Source organism: Gouania willdenowi, chromosome 22 (genome assembly GCF_900634775.1).
Source record: "Gouania willdenowi chromosome 22, fGouWil2.1, whole genome shotgun sequence".
Taxonomy (NCBI): Eukaryota; Metazoa; Chordata; class Actinopteri; order Blenniiformes; family Gobiesocidae; genus Gouania; species Gouania willdenowi.
The window spans coordinates 14,215,184-14,234,466 of NC_041065.1; the positions used below are offsets into that span (position 1 = coordinate 14,215,184).

General features: G+C 39.5%; 1 protein-coding gene across 1 annotated transcript; it reads left to right on the forward strand.

Annotated features, from left to right (window-relative positions):
• The first annotated feature begins 10,947 nt into the window (after window positions 1-10,947).
• Window positions 10,948-15,610, forward strand: col10a1a (collagen, type X, alpha 1a). The gene is made up of 3 exons (XM_028438284.1): window positions 10,948-11,044; window positions 11,334-11,459; window positions 13,149-15,610. Exons 2-3 carry the CDS (start codon window positions 11,351-11,353, stop codon window positions 14,981-14,983), a joined length of 1,944 nt encoding a protein of 647 aa, XP_028294085.1. The 5' UTR covers window positions 10,948-11,044; window positions 11,334-11,350; the 3' UTR covers window positions 14,984-15,610.
• The last annotated feature ends 3,673 nt before the right edge of the window (window positions 15,611-19,283 follow it).

Consider the following 19,283-nt stretch of genomic DNA (forward strand, 5'->3'; position numbering starts at 1 on the left):
TGTGACACTTTTATCCAATACTTGTCCTTTCTTGAATTTTTTTTTGGCCACTTTTCATCCAAATAAGCTAACTTTTGCATAATAAATACCACTTGTTTCCTTTTTCCCACGACATTTTGCCCCTTGTTGTTCCACATTTTTGCCCCTTTTCACTATTGTTAGCTACATTTTTCCCTTTTTCACTATTGTTTGCCACATGTTGTTCATTAAAGCTAGCCTTTTCCATTACATACCACCTGGTTCCTCTTTATTTGCCCATTTCTTGGCCACTTTTGACTGCTTTTGGCCAACTTTACTTACTTTTCACTCTTTTCTTGGCATGTTTTTGCCACTTTTGGACCATTTTTGGCCACCTGTTACCATGCATGCCACCATTCGCTCGGCAAAAAAAAACAAAAAAAAACAAACGGCCCACTTTGGTGTCTCTGTCATCATTGCAGTAGTTTACATGAATAAAATTGGACAGAGCATTTAATAACCATCTGTTGTAAGGATTACAGAAAGTAATCCAGAACCCCAACGAGGGTAACGATAAAATTACATACAACATAAAACAAGAGCCTTAACTACAAAGACACCTGAAATCTTACAACAATTACTTTACACAAGGGCAAGTGTGAAAAAAAAGATTTAGAGGATATTTCCATGTGTGCTGCATATATCTTGTGCATCAACCTGAACTTTAAAGTTCCTTTTTTAAGACTGGAATTCAACAGCTCATTTCATATGAATGCAGGTCTAATGGCTCCTTTTGAGAATCGAAGGCTAGCTTTGATTTGTGGAGATAAAACATTTCAATTGCTTATAATTTCACAGAATTGTGTGGAAGTGCAAACGCGCACGTTCAGCCACCATGTCTCCTGTGTTTCTGAGAAAACGTCCACCAAAGCACTAAAGTCAAATTTAGCACACAAGCCTTCAGATTTGTTTGGTCTACACTGGAAGGACTGACTCTGATGACCTGTGGTTAGAAACATCTGAGGCTTTCTGATATAGGAGACACTTGAATTTTGTGCACATGTTTGCGCTCAATCAGTCAGTATGATGCCTAAAGAAAGAATAAAGTTCTAAAACCCTACAAACTAATATAATCACATAAAATGCATTGTCACATCTATTTCAACAGCGCTCAAAACGCAATAGCACTGACTTCTATACATTTATTGCTTTTCTGGTTAGTAAAGCTCTATGGATGAGTTCATAAATATCTCAGACTTGTGCTGTGTCCGTCACATTTTTATTTCCATGATCTCGAGCCACATCAGGCTCTGGACAGACTCACACAACACAAATGTTTTTGCACTTAGGATCCACCTTTGGCACGTCTGGAGAAAATATATTCTACAAATATAAAGTCTGGTCCAGTAAAGCCACAAAACAAACACAAAGCTGAACCAACTACCAACATGCAAACCATTTGGATCAAAACTTTGTCTGTGTGTCTTCATCCTGATTTATTCTAGGATGTCCTCATGTCTGTGGATTACCAACAAGAAACTCCAAGACATCTGAAGTGAACCACTAGTCTGGGCCTTTGTTTGTCAAGTAACAACCAAATCAAATAACTTGAGTGAGATTCCAGTTACTTTCAGGCCAAACATGAGTTCAATTGAGTTGTAAATTTACCATTTTGAAATACATCAACTTGACTGAAATTAGTGTTTGGCTTATGTACTGTCGCTCAGAGCAACTGTCATGGCCAATCTGATTTACCATAGGGGACAAGATGACATGAACTGCCTTTCAAATATTGGTTCATTTTCCTCAGCTGTCGCGCAAACTGCCAAGATGTGTTCCATTTAAAATGAGTCAGAAATGAAAGGCCTGTGTTGAAACCATTCTAAGTAAGTCATGCATTTTATTGAAGGCAAAATGGTGTTTGCAGAACTCAACAGCTGAATGAGTGAGTTGAAACTAAATGACAATGACAGGTGGTTTAACTGTCTGTTCATAGCTGTGTTCTGTCCTGTCTGAACGATAAAAACTCCATAAGGACGCTTTTTAAAAATACCTTTTTGCAAGTTTTGGGGGAAAGTCTGGTTTCAAAGCTTTCTATGAAAAGGTAGCATTCATGTTCAGTACGCCTTGGGGAAAATACATACCTTATACATAAATAAACATCCCTCAGTACAGCTCTTATCTCTGGGATGCCAACTTTAAATCATATTTTGCTGTATCTAAGGTAAGTGATGGAATAAATCAAATGTCATATCTTTGGTTGGGCTAGCTGGGATAGGCTCTTTTGCAAATCCACAGCCACTCATAACAAGGTCGACTCTTTCCCTCCAGCATAATAATGGAAGAAAATGTGAATTTGTATTTTTTTAAGATACCTAAACCATTTTTCTAGTCATTTCATAAGCCTCTTTAATCTTATCTATAAACCAAGGAACCTCTGTGCGTGTGTGTCTGGGGCTCACATATCTGTCTCGTGGTCCTCAGTGATGGTGAATAGCTTTTGCTCTGTCTCAGCGCCCTGTGCCCACGTTCTGTGTCCTGCTCCTGGTGCAGACGGCTCCTTGTGATGTGTCCTTACCTAGATCCTCTGTACCCAGCCATGTGCCATTGTCCTTATTGTAACTTGTGTGTCTGTGTGTAGTGGGCGGTGTATTTTTAACTACGTAAAAGCACTTTGAGCTAAATTTCTTTGTATGAAAAGTGCTTTTTTTTTTTTTTTTATAAATAAACATTGATTGATATATATCTTTTTTATAGCTTATTTTGTATCAAATTAGTTGTTTTAGGAGTCACTGCTTTCATTACTTCTCGAACAGCATGATAAGCTCAGTTAGATGGATTTTTTGAATGTGTCCTAACACAAACCTTCCCATAAACAAGCCGCACTAAAGAACTCACTCACACGTGCTGTCCCTTAGAGGTGAAAAAGTCAAAAGTGGCACATATTGTGCAGCTGTTTGTTAAATTATGTGCATGTGTGGCTTTTTGCATCATTAAATTTAACCCTGAATTGTCTTTCTGCTCAGACTTAATTTGATTTCAAAATATCGAGATTTATCTCATATATCGCTATTTCGAGAAATGTTTTTTCGATATTTGTGTTTTGGGCCATATCACCCAGCCCTAGTTGAAAGCCGAGACACAGTAAAGGGTTTAGTGGACCATGCTGACATATCTACAACATATAACAAGATAGAGATGGCACTAAGGAGATACTTGTATGATTAAAACAAGAAAGAAAGATGTGACAGAAATATGATTAATTTGTCATTTTCTGCTCCGAGTATGTTATTCGAAGACATCAACAGGATAACTTTGTTTATAGATTTTCCTAAAAGAGAACATTTCCCATTTGGAGACTATTAAGGCTGCCGGTCTGGCAGGAGTAAAACGCTCACACTCTCCATCGGCCAACAAAACAAACCTCTAAACCGCAGCGGGTCAAAGCTTGGCTCCACCATTGTGTACAAGGCCCCATACGTTAAACTCTAGCTGACTTCCTGTGGTCTTTACACACAAATGTCACAAGCAAAGGTATGTGAAGTGTGTGGGCACGGACAAACACTTTGACTCCATTTTTTATTTTAAAACAGACGGTGGGTGGAGCAAAACACAGCGTAGGGAGGCTTGTCATTGTGTTGTACAAAATGTGCCTTGTTGTCGACTCAAAAAGTGTCAGTCATCGCCACAAATTCTCGAGTGTGCTCAAGTAAATCATAATCACATAGGTAGAAAAGTCAAATATACATCCACCCTCTTCTTTCATTCCAAAGATACATTGAAAGCCTTTCTGAAAACAAGCCAACCCTGCACGAAACAGGCGGTGGAACCTAGAGTTTTTACAGCTTGATGTAGATGATTAGTTATTATCCTTAAATGCAGGTCTATGGTACCTATGCTTAAGCAATAAAATTCATATTAGGACGCTTTTACTTTGCTTTGATATCACTCGATAATCCCACAAATAGCAGTTGAATATAAGTATTTTATAATCTCTTTCTCAAATTCTTACTTTTGAATAGATTTAAAACAAGACATACAACACAAAGCGGCAACATTATAAACTTTATTCCATTTTTTTTTTATCTGTATATCTTACTCTTTACCATTGTAGATGTGAAACTGATGTGATACCCCTTATTACCTGTCCGTATGATGTGCTCATCAAACTGAAAATTTGACTTTTAAACTAAAAAGCTGCTTGATCTAAGTTAAATCACTCCAGAAATAAAACCACAACGATGAAAGCAAAAACACGCATATCAGATAAAGTGGCATTTCAGTTGAATTAACATGAGCTTTCACTTCTAGAAGTGTGTGCAACACCAAAGTCATCGCGCAGACTGGCATCAACATCACAAGCAGAAAAGTTTCCGACTTAATTATAGAGCTTTTTTCATGGGTTTATAAAAATGTAACACAAAGATGTAAATTGAGACCAGTGCGTCGTGTCTCGCCGCGGGAGAAAAGTTGACTTGTTTTTGACTTGTTAGCTCACAGTCTGGAAGCAGAATTCATTTTCACCTGGGAGTTTCTGAGGACGCCCAACAGCTGCTTTCTCTTCCCTCCCTACGGTTTCCTGTCATCCTGGGTTTCTGACTGGTGGCCTCCCAGATACCATTCCCCATCTTTAACACCGCCATCTCTATCATTTTTCTTTCGTTTCTTTTTTACTTCCGGCTCTGTTTGGGTACACTTTCTTCCAGGACCTGTAATTTCCCAACAATCACTCACAAGGGCCCCCGACAAGGCTGCCATTCATAAAGTTTAAAGTAGTTCTTAGTGGTCCGCGGAGTTTATTGAAACATTAAATTTAAATCCCAGCAGTGATGATGTATCTTTAGCCCAGCTTAACTCACGTGCTTGGTTTGGGTCCCTTAACATCAACTGCCAATTATGTTCCTCTGTTGGGTGTGGGTTTGCGTTTTGGTCAGCATGGTGAGGAAACCAGAAACATCAATTCCTGAGCAGTGGAGCGACTGAAAACAGACAAAAAGTAAAAAAGCTTTCTTCTCAAGACTGTTATCATTGTAAAATACAAGGATAAACATCAGAGAATGTGCCAGTAAAACCATCTAACAGCAACCACAAGTGGATTTAAGTCACAAGCTGGTCTGGAAGACAAGAAAATGCTCACAACGTTAGGATATGTTCTGTGAAGGGACAAAGTTTGCCTTGTCAGAGGTTCTCATGCTTGCTTATTTTTACCTTCTTTACCAACGTAAATCTACATTAAATTTAGGGTCCAGAGCTAAGTTGTGATTATACAGAGATCTCACATCTTAAACAGCAAGAAAAGCATAGCTCACTATTGTTCACTACTTGGCAGCTGCTGCGTTTCCTTTTCTGCCTTTCTGTCGCTCCATAATTTCTCTCTCTGGCATCTATGACAGACGACGACATACATTACCAGTCGTTTCAAAAGAGAGAACAGACGGCACTTTATAGGGATACTCAACCCAACTGAAAGACCGTTACATATGTGACCTTTACCAGTATACGGGATGAGAGCTGATTGAAAAGCTGCATGTGCAAATTCAACTTTAAATATTAGGCAGTGATCACTAGAGGTGGGACGATACACTGTGTTCATGATACGACAGGCAATAATGGGCTTGCAATAATGCAATGCAATAGTTTTGGAAAGGAAAAAAGATAACAAAAAACTTGCTGTTGGAGAAATACCCATGGTTTAGACTGTGGGGATTTTTTTTTTTTTTTCTTGCCACCCCCATGCCTCGCAACACAACTCGTACCCTCGAAGATACATCTTGAGACGGTTTGTTTTTTTTTTTTTAATTATCTTGATATGTTGTCACATGATATATCGTCTCATCTTTAGTAAATACTCAAGAATGCTCCATTCAAGTAACTGGTTATATATGGTTAAAGTGATCAATTTGGTGTAAGCACACACCCTCTTTCTCTGTTTACAGCCACCACCATCATGATGTTCAATAGATTACACCCCACAACAAAATATGAACAACTGTAGCCTCACATTACACTTTCAGCACAACCAAAATAGTTGACTCTGATGACTTTCCCCACTCCTTCCACTGTTCCACCCTGAATCCCTCTCCCCTGTTCCTTTCCCCCTCACCAAGGTATAACACAGCCCTCTCTTTTTTATATTGTCTTTAATAAAGTTTTTCTTACCCTTCCTTAGGGAGGGCCGGTGATGGTCACAACAATGAAATAAAGCATGCATAACTTATGTTAAAAAATTGCACAACAGTATGTGCTGACAAGACAAAAAAAATATATATATAGATTGTCCCAATCGTAGCATAGGCGTACCCTTTTTAAGGTGTTTTCCTTGTTCAAGATTGAAAGTGTTGATTGTCATCTGCACAGTAAAGAAACATGTTTCCTGCACAATGAAACTCCTACTTTGCTGTCCACACTGGATTCCACAAAGAAAAAACAACCAAATTTGAAACAAAGAACAAAACCAAGGAAATAAAAGTATAATAACAATAATTATAATAATTTATAAAAGTAATAAATATATACTGTATATGTACAAGTTAGAATAGGGCTGGAATTCAGCTGAAATAGGGTAACTACACGTCCCCTTTTTCTGGACACTGTCCCTATTTTAAATGACCTCTCCCTGCCTAAAGCTGTCCCCGAATGTGTCTTCGTCTTTACCAATGAGAAAAAATGTTGCACACAGACTAGACCAATAGTTATTACTGTAGCCGGGCGGATTACGCCTGACAGGATGTCAATATAATATGCTAGTACTTTTAAATTTAGTTTTTCAAAAATAGCTGTTGAAAACACACACATGTAATCGTTTTTTAAAACATAAATCTATATTTTTTCCTGCGTAAGTCCAACATGAGAGACATTAAGTATTCATTTTTGACCAGCTGTCCGTGACCCACCCAGTACAGGTCCGTGACCCACCAGTTGAAAATCGCTGTATTAGGGGTTATGCAAATTTGAAAGCTAAAAGTTGATATAAATGACTCCAAAGAAATTTCTTACGTGAATCAGTAACAAAGTTTTACTATTCAGCTGTAGACCAATCATCCTAAGTGCTTTTATGTGATGGGTTGCATGTTGTTTTAAAGGTCAATAGACAAATTTCCAAATGTTTAATGTGTTCATTTTTGTCTAAATGTTGCATTTCTATTCACGTAAAGACAAATGAGTGGCCTTGTGGATGAAATGAATTGACCTTGTCATTAGAGGTCATAGAAGTGAATATCTGTGTCTGAGTGTCTGTCTAAGTTGCTGGGCTGTACCATCTGAAGGCTGCAATAATGCTCTAAAGTGCTCCAACTTGGATTTGAATAAATCACCTAGAGAGAATGAATGTGCACAGATAAAGCTACATCATAGAAAGCAGCCATCTACACGGCTAATTCACTTTAACAAAAAAAATCTCATTATGTTATATTGTGTCTTTGATATATAGACAAATAACAGAATTGTCATTAGTGACAAAACATCTCTGTGATCTCACTTCTGCTTCTCTGCAATTGTAAAGTAACTCCAACTTCCTTTATTTGATCAAAAGTCATGTTAGCACTTTTAATTTGTAGACACACACACACACACACACACACACACACACTCTAGTCTAAAGGGCCCAAAGGCACATTGTATTGCATTGGATGCAATTTGCAGATACCAACTCCTCTATCACCTGAGCTGCTTCTGTGAGCTTTCACTTTGCACTCAGTATCTTTTGGATTTGTTGTTCATTTAACTTCTTAAACGTCTAAATCCGCTAAGGATTTTAAAACAAACATTTGTTTGTAAGATAGTGAAGGCATGTGTGTATTTTACAGTCAGCACCTTAAAAAAAAACAAAAGAAGAATCCAGTAAGAGAAACCAGTTTGGGAGCTGTTAACCTAATTTCTAATGGTTATTACAATGAGACTCACTAACCACATCAAGCTACTGTGGGCAGTGTGATGAGCAAAGCAGACACAGTTCTGCAATCCACTTTCACAGCCTTCACTGAGCACACAGTCTTTCTCAGAAAAAGCAAAGTGGTGTGTTTAGAGGTAAAGGAAAAAAAAAAAAAAAGATACAAACAACATCTTTCCTTAGGCTGAACTAAAGTATACTTTGGTTTCAGGGCTTGGTCTGAATGTTTCTGTCTCACATGTGCAGATGCAGGTTGTTGTGTTTTGGACATAAAAAGGTGAATCATTGTTCTCAGTGGGTGGAACTATATACAGAACTGCCTTTTCAGCGGTTTATCCATGTTTGAATTGCGTAAATAAGCTAAAATGATATGAGCCTATAAACACGTAAACTCCACCCTCTGTGCCTCAGACATTTCATCTAAATTTGTTTAAAGATGGAAAGCCTTCGCGTCCCCTCTGGGCAAAGAGATTTAAACGTAATAAAATCTAACTACGAATCCGTTCAAAGTAGCGACACATCACTGTGATATAGTGATTCAATCAAAAGTAAAATCCTCCACCAAAGAACAAACACACATTTCCTCAATCGAATTGAAAAATACAACTGCAATCTGAATTAACTTCAAGTTTTGCAGCATAACATGTGACGTCTGCACCTGTGATCCTGTGGTTACAATTTTTTTTTCTTTCCACCAAACATTTAAAAATGCAAGTCGTGAATCACCGGGTGTTTGTTTGACAGGTGGAGTGATCTTTAACAATGCTTGCCAAACTCGATTAAGTACTATGAGTTAAAGAAGGTAGCACTTTTCAAAATTGCACATAATTTGGTTTAATTTACACACACACGCGCACACAAACAAACCTAAGGGAAATAAATAGTTCAAACAGCGTGTGTCGCTGAATCTTTCATTATACCTATGTTGAAAGAAGCCTGTCACAGTCACATGGAAGAAAAAACCCCTCGTATAGAAACAGGGTGAAGCCCTCAATCATACAGTTCCTTACCATTCCTGCAAAATATACACACGTGTTGTCAGCAGTATATGTTTGAACACCATGAGAACACTGTAGGAACATCTGCCAGAAACAGTGGCGGGCTGAGAAAGTTTCGGGGATTTAGCATGGACCGTATCGTTTATGGCTACTTGTGCGTTTGAGAACGTGTGATTATTTGGGAGTATGCATTTCCTATGTGGCTGGGGTAAAATTGAGAAATTACAGTTGGAAGCTCTCAGAGTAAGCAAGGCAAGGTGGAGGGTGAGTTTGGGGGAGGATAATACTGGAGGATAGCTCTGATTTTGGAAATACAACATCATGACTGAAACCAACTTCAAGTGCAGGAATAGGTTTGAAAGCTTCAATGATGCCTATGCATTAAGGAGTCCAAAAATACCAAGTGACCGCAGGGGGCCATGGCTCCTATTCTACAGCAGCAGCACTTTAGCACAAAGAGGGATGTTGTGTATCAGTGAAACCTGCCCTCTGCTGTCCTAACATGAGTGGTTCATTTAAGCTATACTGCATTGACTATAGCAGTGGTTCTCAAGTAGTACCCCTTTTTCTTATTTCTGAATCCAACTACCCCCTTTGTCCGACTACAACATTTTGCTCAGAATACTATAAATAAACAACTATAAAGCATAATAATGGAATGAATGAATGATAACACATTTTAAAGAATTTCATTTTGTAAATAAGTGCAAAGAAACAGTATTTAGTGCAGTGGTTCCCAACCTTTTTTTGGATCATGACCCCATTTTGATATCAATAATTTATGGTGACCCCAAAGAGAATTTGTTTTTGATCATGTTTGAGCTCAGATAAAAAAAAAATTCAAAAATTACTACATTTTAGTTGAAGTAGAGTTACATTTCACAAAGTGAAAGTATAGACTTACAGTTGTTTAAGATTGTGTGTTGTTTTAATCTTTTTTAAATAATAATAATTAAAAAAATTCAAAAATCTATTTACATTTTTTGAAATTTCAGGCAACCCCAAGTGAGGTCCCAACCCAAGGTTGAAAAACACTGATTTAGTGGCTCATGAATAGATTTAGTTTAGTTTTTATCATTTGCGGTTACATCACAACTAAGGTGGGACCTAGACTGACAATTTACTTTACTTTCTCTCTCAAGTACCCCCTATAGCGCCATGGGGTACATCTAGGGGTACACATAGCCCCATTTTTTGGAAACACTGGACTATAGCATTCATAAGACTGCTCATAAACAGGTCCCATTGTCTTTTCCAGTGGATCCTTTAAGAGCATTTTAAGCAGTTTTTGAGTGAAAAATACACATAAGGGAAAAGGAAAAGGTCCTCCTGGAATAGTGGATAAAAACTAAAAAACACTGTGTTCCCTATGTGCCACAAAAACCAACAGAACCAAATAACATCAAGAAAATGTCCTGAAATAAGTAGACGAAACACTAAATACGTGTCCCTGGTAAATGAAGGCTTTATAGACAGACATAGTAAACATGATTATTAAAGTCAAACTCTCCTGCAGCTTTCATTGGTGTCGATCTGTCCAAACCATTTCCCTTGTTTACGTTATCATGGTAGTGCAGAGGTGTGCAGACAGTAAGGAAAGGTGAAGGTGGGATGAGTTTAGAACTCGACTGTACATCTTCAATGCAACCACTGTAAAGCTGAACTGGTGCCAGGACGGATTAAGCAGTTTGGTGGTTTTTTAATAGATTTATTTGGACTATTTTCACAGTTTGGTGTTTAAACAGCAGCTCTTTAAATATGACCATGCTGAGCACTGAAAACAAAAGTACAAAAATATTAGCGAAGTGAACATTTATTCTCCAGATATTCTTACATTGCTTTTGAGATGTTCTATAAATGCACATTGATTTATTTATTTGATCCTAACATGATGATTTTCTTGCTAAAATGGATAATCATGTGTCTGGATGTTCAAGGAACGGAGGCACCCTGATGTGACATGCCTTCTTTGGGGCAGATCTGTCTGCTAATTACAGCCTGGCTTTGAAAAGGGAGGTTCTTGCGGCATGGGGGCATTTCTTTTTTTTTTAAGATGTGAGGGGTAGATATGGTATAAATACCCACATTGGTGTACTGGAGAGCAGCATATCCTCACTTGTGCTCATACCCTAAGGATATACAGCAGCACCAGCGGCTCACTGGTGCTGAGGACATTTGGCTTTTCTCTCTGTGGATGCTGGTATGTGTGACTTAACTTTTTTTCTGTTAACTTGTTTGTATGTTTGTTTGTTTTTTGGAGGAGTGTAACCAACATGTAGGCTTTGTCAGGGCCTTTGTTCAATATGATGATGCAAAGAAAGGTTTATGACTGGTTTGGAGATCCTAGAGGTGTCTCAGCTTTTCTGAAGGATAAAGAATTATCTTCAAACACACCTAGTTCATAAACATTGCAGGGACTGTGTATCTTTTAGAGGGTGATACAGTTTGCTCAGAACTTCTGTCTGAATTCTGACTGCCATCCCTCCTAGGTCTGACTTTGGAAAAGATGGACCTACGTGTAGCGAGCATCCTCCTCATCATGGTGGCCTCTACAGCTGCCCATGGGAAGGGGTACGTTGTGAAGAAGGTGATGCCTTACCCCGTCAAGAGCCATGGTAAGCAAAAATGTACAATTGACTACTACATGTTGTGCATTATTGTGCACACACAACAAAAAGCTGATTTAATGCAAGAGTGAAGGACTGACACTGCTCTTTCATCTATAAAATGATTTCTCCTTACATTTTCATTCTGATCCTGAGGTTTTTTTTGTCATTGAGGAAGCATGAAAACTACCCCAAACAGCTGGACACATGTGCACAGCTGCACCTGACTTGGAAATATTAGCTCCACCTTTTGAGAGGGCAAATAGAATTTTGATTGGCTGCAGCGTTCTACGTGACTGTCCAATCCCTAATGTCCTTTCAGCTCTAGGACAGGATCTGACTAGAACGGGGCACAGTTTCACTTTTTCAGCGGATGGTTTATCCAATAATGAAGCCTGCTTATGCAAACCAGGAGCTCAATATTTATTCATTATTTACTAAATGCACGATTGCACTCTTTAAGACCTTTACGATTTATCGCATTCTTTATATTGGCTTTCTGCACAGCTAAAATGATTTCTTGAATTTAATTTGTATTTGAAATTGTAGGAGGAAAATAAACACAGATCATTTAAAAGTTGCTTTTATGTAAACATTTACCTATAAATGTCTAAAATGTCTTGATTCATTTTTTTGTATTACTTTTAGTTTTATGTCAGTTTGTTATAAGGTTAACAAAGTCTAAATAACCAGTGCAGACGTGCATCATCACCCCTACAAAAAGTGATTTGCTCTACTTTAGACGCATGTGCTATGGATTGTTTTACAGTGTTCACTAAAAGGCTGCACATTATTTGAATGATGTTTCCATGTGCCTTGACATGTTCCTGTTTTATTTGAGAAAGTAGCTGTTAGTGGATTATTTTTACTTTGACACCAACAATTAGAGCCCAGTCAACCCAGAAGTGCGGTTGGTTTGGGTGTGTCAGCGTAACACACAAGTAGAAACATCTGTTTGACTTAATTCAAGCTAAAAGAAAGTTATCCGAGCAAAGAGTCTAATACACTTAAAAACATGTGACCACATTAAGTCAACAGGTTATAAAAAGAGATCTATTCTCTTTTTTTAAGCCTGCTATTTCTCAAACTCAACCAATCAGACGTTCCTTTAAAGTTCAGTTCATCATATATATATAATATAATAAAATATAATGAATGGAGAGATAACTATTTTAACCTTTTTATGCATATAACCTTAGTTTAAACTAACAAACATTCATGTGTTTTAACTTCATTGAATCATAAACCTTTGGAACTGCAGTTATACACTGAAAACTTTAGTGGGAAAAATAGTGTTCAATACCTTTCCCAATTTAGAAAAAAATAGTGAAATATTATTTTATCATTATATGAAAAAAGGAATGATCTCAATGCACACTTTATGGCCTAAAGTGAGATAGCTACTCAGGATGATGCTGCAGAAATTGACTTAACAGGTGTTTAATCTTTAAGTCGGAAGAAGATCCATCATTCCCAAAGTTCAGGATTGATGATGTTCCTTTAAACCAATGCACATGGCAAAGTTCCTCCCACAGTGACACCAAACCAACCATTCACATGACCTCAGTACATGTGTTCTGACCATAGTTTATGCTAATGTAGCATATTGAGTGTGAGTGCTTCTTCCTGTCTTCATAAGATGCATTTTTAGTCCGTTTTAGTGACACTGATGATGTTCTTTGTTTTTCTTTTACACAGTGGTGTCTGTAGCAGGTGAGCCTGGTGCTCCAGGTGAACCTGGCCCTGAAGGACCTGCTGGCCCTCCTGGCCCCCCTGGTGAGAATGGTGAAGGCCTCCCTGGACCCCAAGGACCTCCTGGATCTCCAGGGGCTCCTGGCCGTTCCATTGCTGGAAAACCTGGATCTCCAGGTGGAGCTGGAAAACCTGGCAGTGCTGGTCTACCTGGTGATAGGGGAGACACTGGGTCCCCTGGCCCTCAAGGACCAAGGGGAGCCCCTGGATCCCCTGGAACTCCTGGACCTGCTGGTCTCTCTGCTACTGGCAAGCCTGGCCCTTCAGGGCTTCCTGGAGCAATGGGCCCCCGAGGAGAGCCTGGTCTTAAAGGACACCCAGGTGTACCTGGACTGCCAGGGGCTAAGGGTGATAGAGGGGTAGGAATTCCAGGACCTCAGGGTGAGACAGGAGCTGAAGGACCTATGGGTCCACCTGGAAAGCCAGGTGAGGGTGGAGTTGGAAAGCCAGGAAGACCAGGAATGGCAGGTGAACCAGGAAAGTCAGGTACCCCAGGTAGAGATGGTGCCACTGGTCCCATGGGACCTCAAGGACCTAAGGGACACACTGGTGCACCCGGTGTAGGTGCTCCTGGAAAAGCAGGCGATAATGGTGCCCCAGGTTTACCTGGTCAAACTGGCCCTAAAGGTCATCAGGGACCTGCAGGTGCCCCTGGTGCCCCAGGTGTTCCTGGGTATGGAAAACCAGGTGCAAATGGAGAGAAGGGAGAGAGAGGAGCTACTGGTAGCCCAGGTGCAACAGGTGCAAAGGGTGAGCAAGGTCCTACAGGATATACTGGTGCCACTGGTGCAACTGGCGCCACTGGTCCAACTGGACCTCAGGGAGAGAGAGGTTTTACTGGTGGACCTGGTGCTGTTGGAGCTAAAGGTGACACAGGTGCAACTGGACCTCAGGGTCCCAAGGGAAACAAGGGTGATCAGGGAGCTCAGGGGTTCCAAGGCAAGCAGGGTTATCCAGGTGCAGCAGGTCCTCCTGGATCTAGAGGTGCTACTGGGCCAATGGGTGATAAAGGAAATGTAGGTGCCCCAGGTACTCCTGGTGCCCCAGGTATTCCTGGACCTGCTGGACCCAAAGGTCATCCTGGTCGTGCAGGTGAGCCAGGTACTCCTGGAGCTGAAGGGGTTACAGGCGCTAGAGGTCCAACTGGGCCTCAAGGTCCTTCTGGGGCTGCTGGCCTTAAGGGACACCCAGGTCTACCTGGTGCTCCTGGCCCAGCAGGTTTGGCCGCAAAGGGTGTTCCAGGACCTCAGGGTCCCCCAGGTCTGCCTGGTGAGAACGGAGCTGATGGCCCAGTGGGTCCTGCTGGTCCTCCTGGTCCACCAGGTCCTCCTGGTGAGGTTGTCTTTGAAAAGGGTATGGGAATGAGTGAGGTCATGGTGAAGTCCCCCATGTCTGCTTTCACTGCATCTCTAGCTACGCCGTACCCTGCTGCTGGCAGCCCGATTAAGTTTGACCAGATCGTGTACAATGCTGAGAATCACTATGACCCAGAGTCAGGAATTTTCACCTGCCAGGTTCCTGGAGTGTACTACTTCTCTTACAGCATCCATGTTAATGGAGCTCACGCTCTGGTGGCTCTTTACAAGAATGGCCAGCCTGTTATGTTCTCCTATGATGAGTACAACAAAGGCTTCCTGGACCAGATGTCCGGTAGTGCTGTTCTTTTGCTTGATGAGCAGGATACAGTCTATATCCAGATCCCTGATGAGGAGGCCAATGGTGTCTTTGCTGCCGAGAATGTTCACTGCTCTTTCTCTGGGTTCCTCATTGCTTCAACGTGATACGTTGATAGGACAGTTCCCAAAAGCCAACCAACTAAATTTGCCATCTATTTCTCAAAGTAAACTCCCTGTTCAATTTCCTCAACCCAATAGACAGGCAGTTCCCTCTGCTTTGAGCAATAGAAGCATCGCAACTTGAAAACTACAAGAAACAGGTGCTCAGAAGAAGGAAAATTAATTTATGATAAGATGATCGGTGAGGAGAAAGCAATTCAAACAGTTGTCAGTGAGCTTGAAATGGATTCAGCATGTGAAATTTAAATTTTCTAAGTATGTTGTGTCCTGACTTTTTCTCTTCCAACTTTTTTCTTTCATACTGACTTTAGCTAGTGACTCTTAAGTTAGTGTTTGTCTGTTTTTATTTGTTTTTGTACAATTCGCTTTTTTTGTTTGGGTGACCAGTAATCTTATTAAAGTACACTTACTTTTCTGTTTGACACGTTGTAACTGAAAGTGACTTGAACAAGTTGTGAAATGGTAATGGTCAAATTGACTGTTACGATGAAATGAGTCACTAGAATACTGTCATGAAAACACAAACTGTTTAACAGCAACATTCGTGTATCCCTGGACATGCATTATGTCATGTAAAACATAATGACCAAAATAAATCATGTCTTAACTAATGTTCTGTCTCTGCTGTGTTCTTTTACAAATCACCCAGAGTTACATTAAAGTGTGTTATAATTGTGCCTGTTTAGATAAACATAAGCTAATATCTTAAATTCCAGATTGGTTCTAGTTGTCAGTGAAGTTGTGGCCAAGATTAGATTTTTTAAATTCACGATAAGTTGTTGATTCCGACACAGTCTCACTCCCAACTCGTCACATATTGACGATCGGTCAGGACTGGCCTTTTCGTGATAGAGTTCAAGTGTTTTTCTCCCCTTTTATCTGAGGTACTCTGGTTTTCCTTTTTGGTCCAAAGCATCAAGTGGATTCACTACAATTAGTTTAGAACTCTTTGTGTCTGTGATGGTCTTGTGATTGGCATCTTATTAGCTTACATCAGGCTTGAGATCCCAGTGCTGTGTAACTGGAGGTAGCTACAGAGGAAGACTAATAATCAGCTATTAAATGTAGATTAAGCTATTCAATGTAGATTAAATCATATGTATGACAATCAACAAATCTTGACTTAAGAAGCATTTATGACTTTATGTCACTGTCAGAGGTATTAAGAGTTGGCTTGGGTTGTAGTTTTTAAACTCAGATTTTTAAGAACAGTAGTATATTTAAAATTTACATGAGAAATTTTTTTAACATTAAAATATATTTCTGAATTAGTGTGTTTCTCACTTAGCTACAGAGCACGTCCCAGACAGGATGCCAGTCTGTTGCCAAGCTATACAAAGAGACAGACAAATAATTTCAAACACCCATTAAATGTTTTTGGACTGTGGTAGGAAGGTCACTAGGTCAGGTAGAAAACCTATTAGGGTAAGTAGTTGTCAGATATTCAGCCAAAGTGTAGAAAGTTTAATACAAACCTCTGCTATGAATAGATTGGGTGGCGATAAGAGGCACTGGGACGGTCATTAAGAAAAACAGCAGCTAACAGCTGTTTGATTATCTTTAGAAGATGGAGCAAGGTGTTAGTGAGGTAAGAGTGATGAAGTTGGTCAGAAGAAACCACTGAGGATTGCCACTGATGGTGCAGCCATTCAGAAAAAGGTCTGTGGTTGGTGCCCAAAGTGGTACGAACCAAAGCACATGAAGCCTCAACCCCTACAGGCCAAAAAAAGCCAAATGATTGTAACTTCAAGGAATTCCAATTTGAACTCTTACCTGATATGTCATGAATGTTTATGCACATTGCAGTAAATCCAATTAGTGTAGAAGAATATACAGTAGTTATGTGCTTCTTTGCCTGTGAGTGGGCTGAGAGGCCAGTAGAGACCAAAGGAAACGTGAATCCCTCAAGAACCTGACCAAACAGAGACTAAGACGCAGAAATAGAAAATGTGCAAAACACACCCGTCTAGTGGTGACAGAATCGGTGGTGTGCAAGGTTAAAATGGGTGCAAAGGAAATTGGTGGTTTGAAATGAGAACTGGTCAGACTGTGGGCTGCTATAAACACCCATAGAGATATTTTGGGCATTCTCTTCCACCCTAAAAAAGGTGCCAGTGTTTTCCATATGAGGTTCTTTTAATCAACATGTCAACATTGAGCACAGGAGTGACATACATCTACACTGTACTGTAGTCGTATATTGTAAAACTTGTTTAAGGCAAAATTGGCAAGTTGTTTTTCAACTTGGGATATTTGGGACAATAACACATATTTTGACCAAGATTCACCATGTATTGTATGACATGGCAAAGAAAAATGAAAGTATTCCTGTTTATTTTCCAAGATACATTTTTTATTAGATGACAGGTGGGGTGACTGTGATTGTCTGTCACTGTTTAACCTGTGATGGACTGGCCGCCTGTCCATGGTGTACCAAACACTCTGCCCTGAATAAAACACTCCTGTACTTAGAGACCAGCAACGTGACGTGAGCACTAGGGTTGGGTAGGCAGGGCGTTGCAAATCGAGACCACCAATGTCAACACCAATGACATTTTTATATGTTTCTGCTGGCAAGTGTTAATCTAACAAAATCAACATCGTAAAAAACCATTAAAGAAACATAAACAATTATTTGATATAGCCTCCATACTCTCCCAACAAAATATATCTCATGACACGGCAGCACATTCGTTGTTTGTGTTGGAAACACAGAAACAGGGAGAAAATGACAGCAACGACAACTCAGGACATTAACAAAGCCAATCCTTCCTTTTGTAACATTCACTGTGGAAAGTACAAAACATTTTCTGACATTACCTTTGCTGAAGCTCTGGTAGCTCAGGTGTTGGTCTACCATCTTTTAAAAGCTGTCGTTTTTTCCTCAAATAAAAGTTTCTTTATCATCTCTAGCGCTGTCATCCTGCCTGTAGTGCTATCCCGCCCACTCGCTAGAGTGCCTTACAGCGGAGTGAGACTGTGCAGCGTCTCTGCCGTACCAGGAGATAGCGATGTTTAGTCATTTGGTCTATGAAAAGCACAAAATTCTGACACTTTCAAACTTATAGGTACTGTAGGTTATCGGAAATTGAAAAATAAATAATTTATAATTATTATATTTAAAACAAAAAATCAAAATATCAATTCACCCTTGGGTAGGCACTGCCTACCTTGCCTACCCTGACTGCACGTCACTGTTAGAGACCCTGCACAGCAGGAAGTAGAAAAGATGCAAAGGTGGGTTTGAACTATTAATCCAGCCATGCAGAGATTCCTAAAGTATGAGGCAAGCTTTGAGCAGTTGATGTCCACTGTTTTTTTGTATTAACAGTTTAAGGATGTAAAATATAGGAGAGATTAAGTATTTTTTGCTGTTTGGAGGTGAATGAATTTCTGTCAGCTTTAAGTTGTCTACAAAATAATACACACTTGGTTCTTCCAAGCTCTTCAACCACATTCTACTGACCTTATGATGTACAGTATGTCTTATCCAAGTGCCATCAAATACTGTTCAATAGGATGTGTTAGCTTTCTTCTGCATTGTTAGCATACATATGTTAGCATAGCCTCTAAAACAGACACAGGCAACTTTTAGTGGGGGCCACAAAAATGATTGTCTGCTCTGTCGGTACATTTAGTATATTAATCCATCGTTTTTGTTCATTTTTTGTTGTTTTGTATATTTTTCTGTAATTTTGTATATATTTTGTATATTTTTGTTTTTTTAATCATCTTGTGTATTTTAGTTTTCCTTTCTTGTATTTTTATCTAATTTTATATGATTTTTAGTCATTTATTTATTTTATTTTGTGCATTTACTGCAAAAAATGATCCCAAGGGCCGAATGGCCCCTAGGCCGCCAGTTGACCATGTCCGCTCTAACACAAATGGCTGTGCCTTCAAAAAGATGTTGTTTATGGGGTGTGGCAGAATGACAAAAAAGATTTTTATGCATATACAATTGTTGTATGGGGATGTTTTTCTGCCTAAATATTTTAGAATACAGCCTTATTTGAACATCTTTAAAAAAGAACAATGAAATATATTGTGAATCACCCCGCGACCCTGACAAAACAGGAATAACTGGGTCTGAAAATGGATGGATGGATGGATGGATTATGAATCAGTAAAACTCAAAAGTGTGTGTGTGTTAGCCCTGCATGGACTGGTGCCCTATCCAGTGTGTCAGAAGATGAATAAATTCATGAATAGCAAATATTAATTGATATTACTAATCATTTTTCAAATTATTTGATGAGTTCCACTAAATTCGAAAAATTGCTAA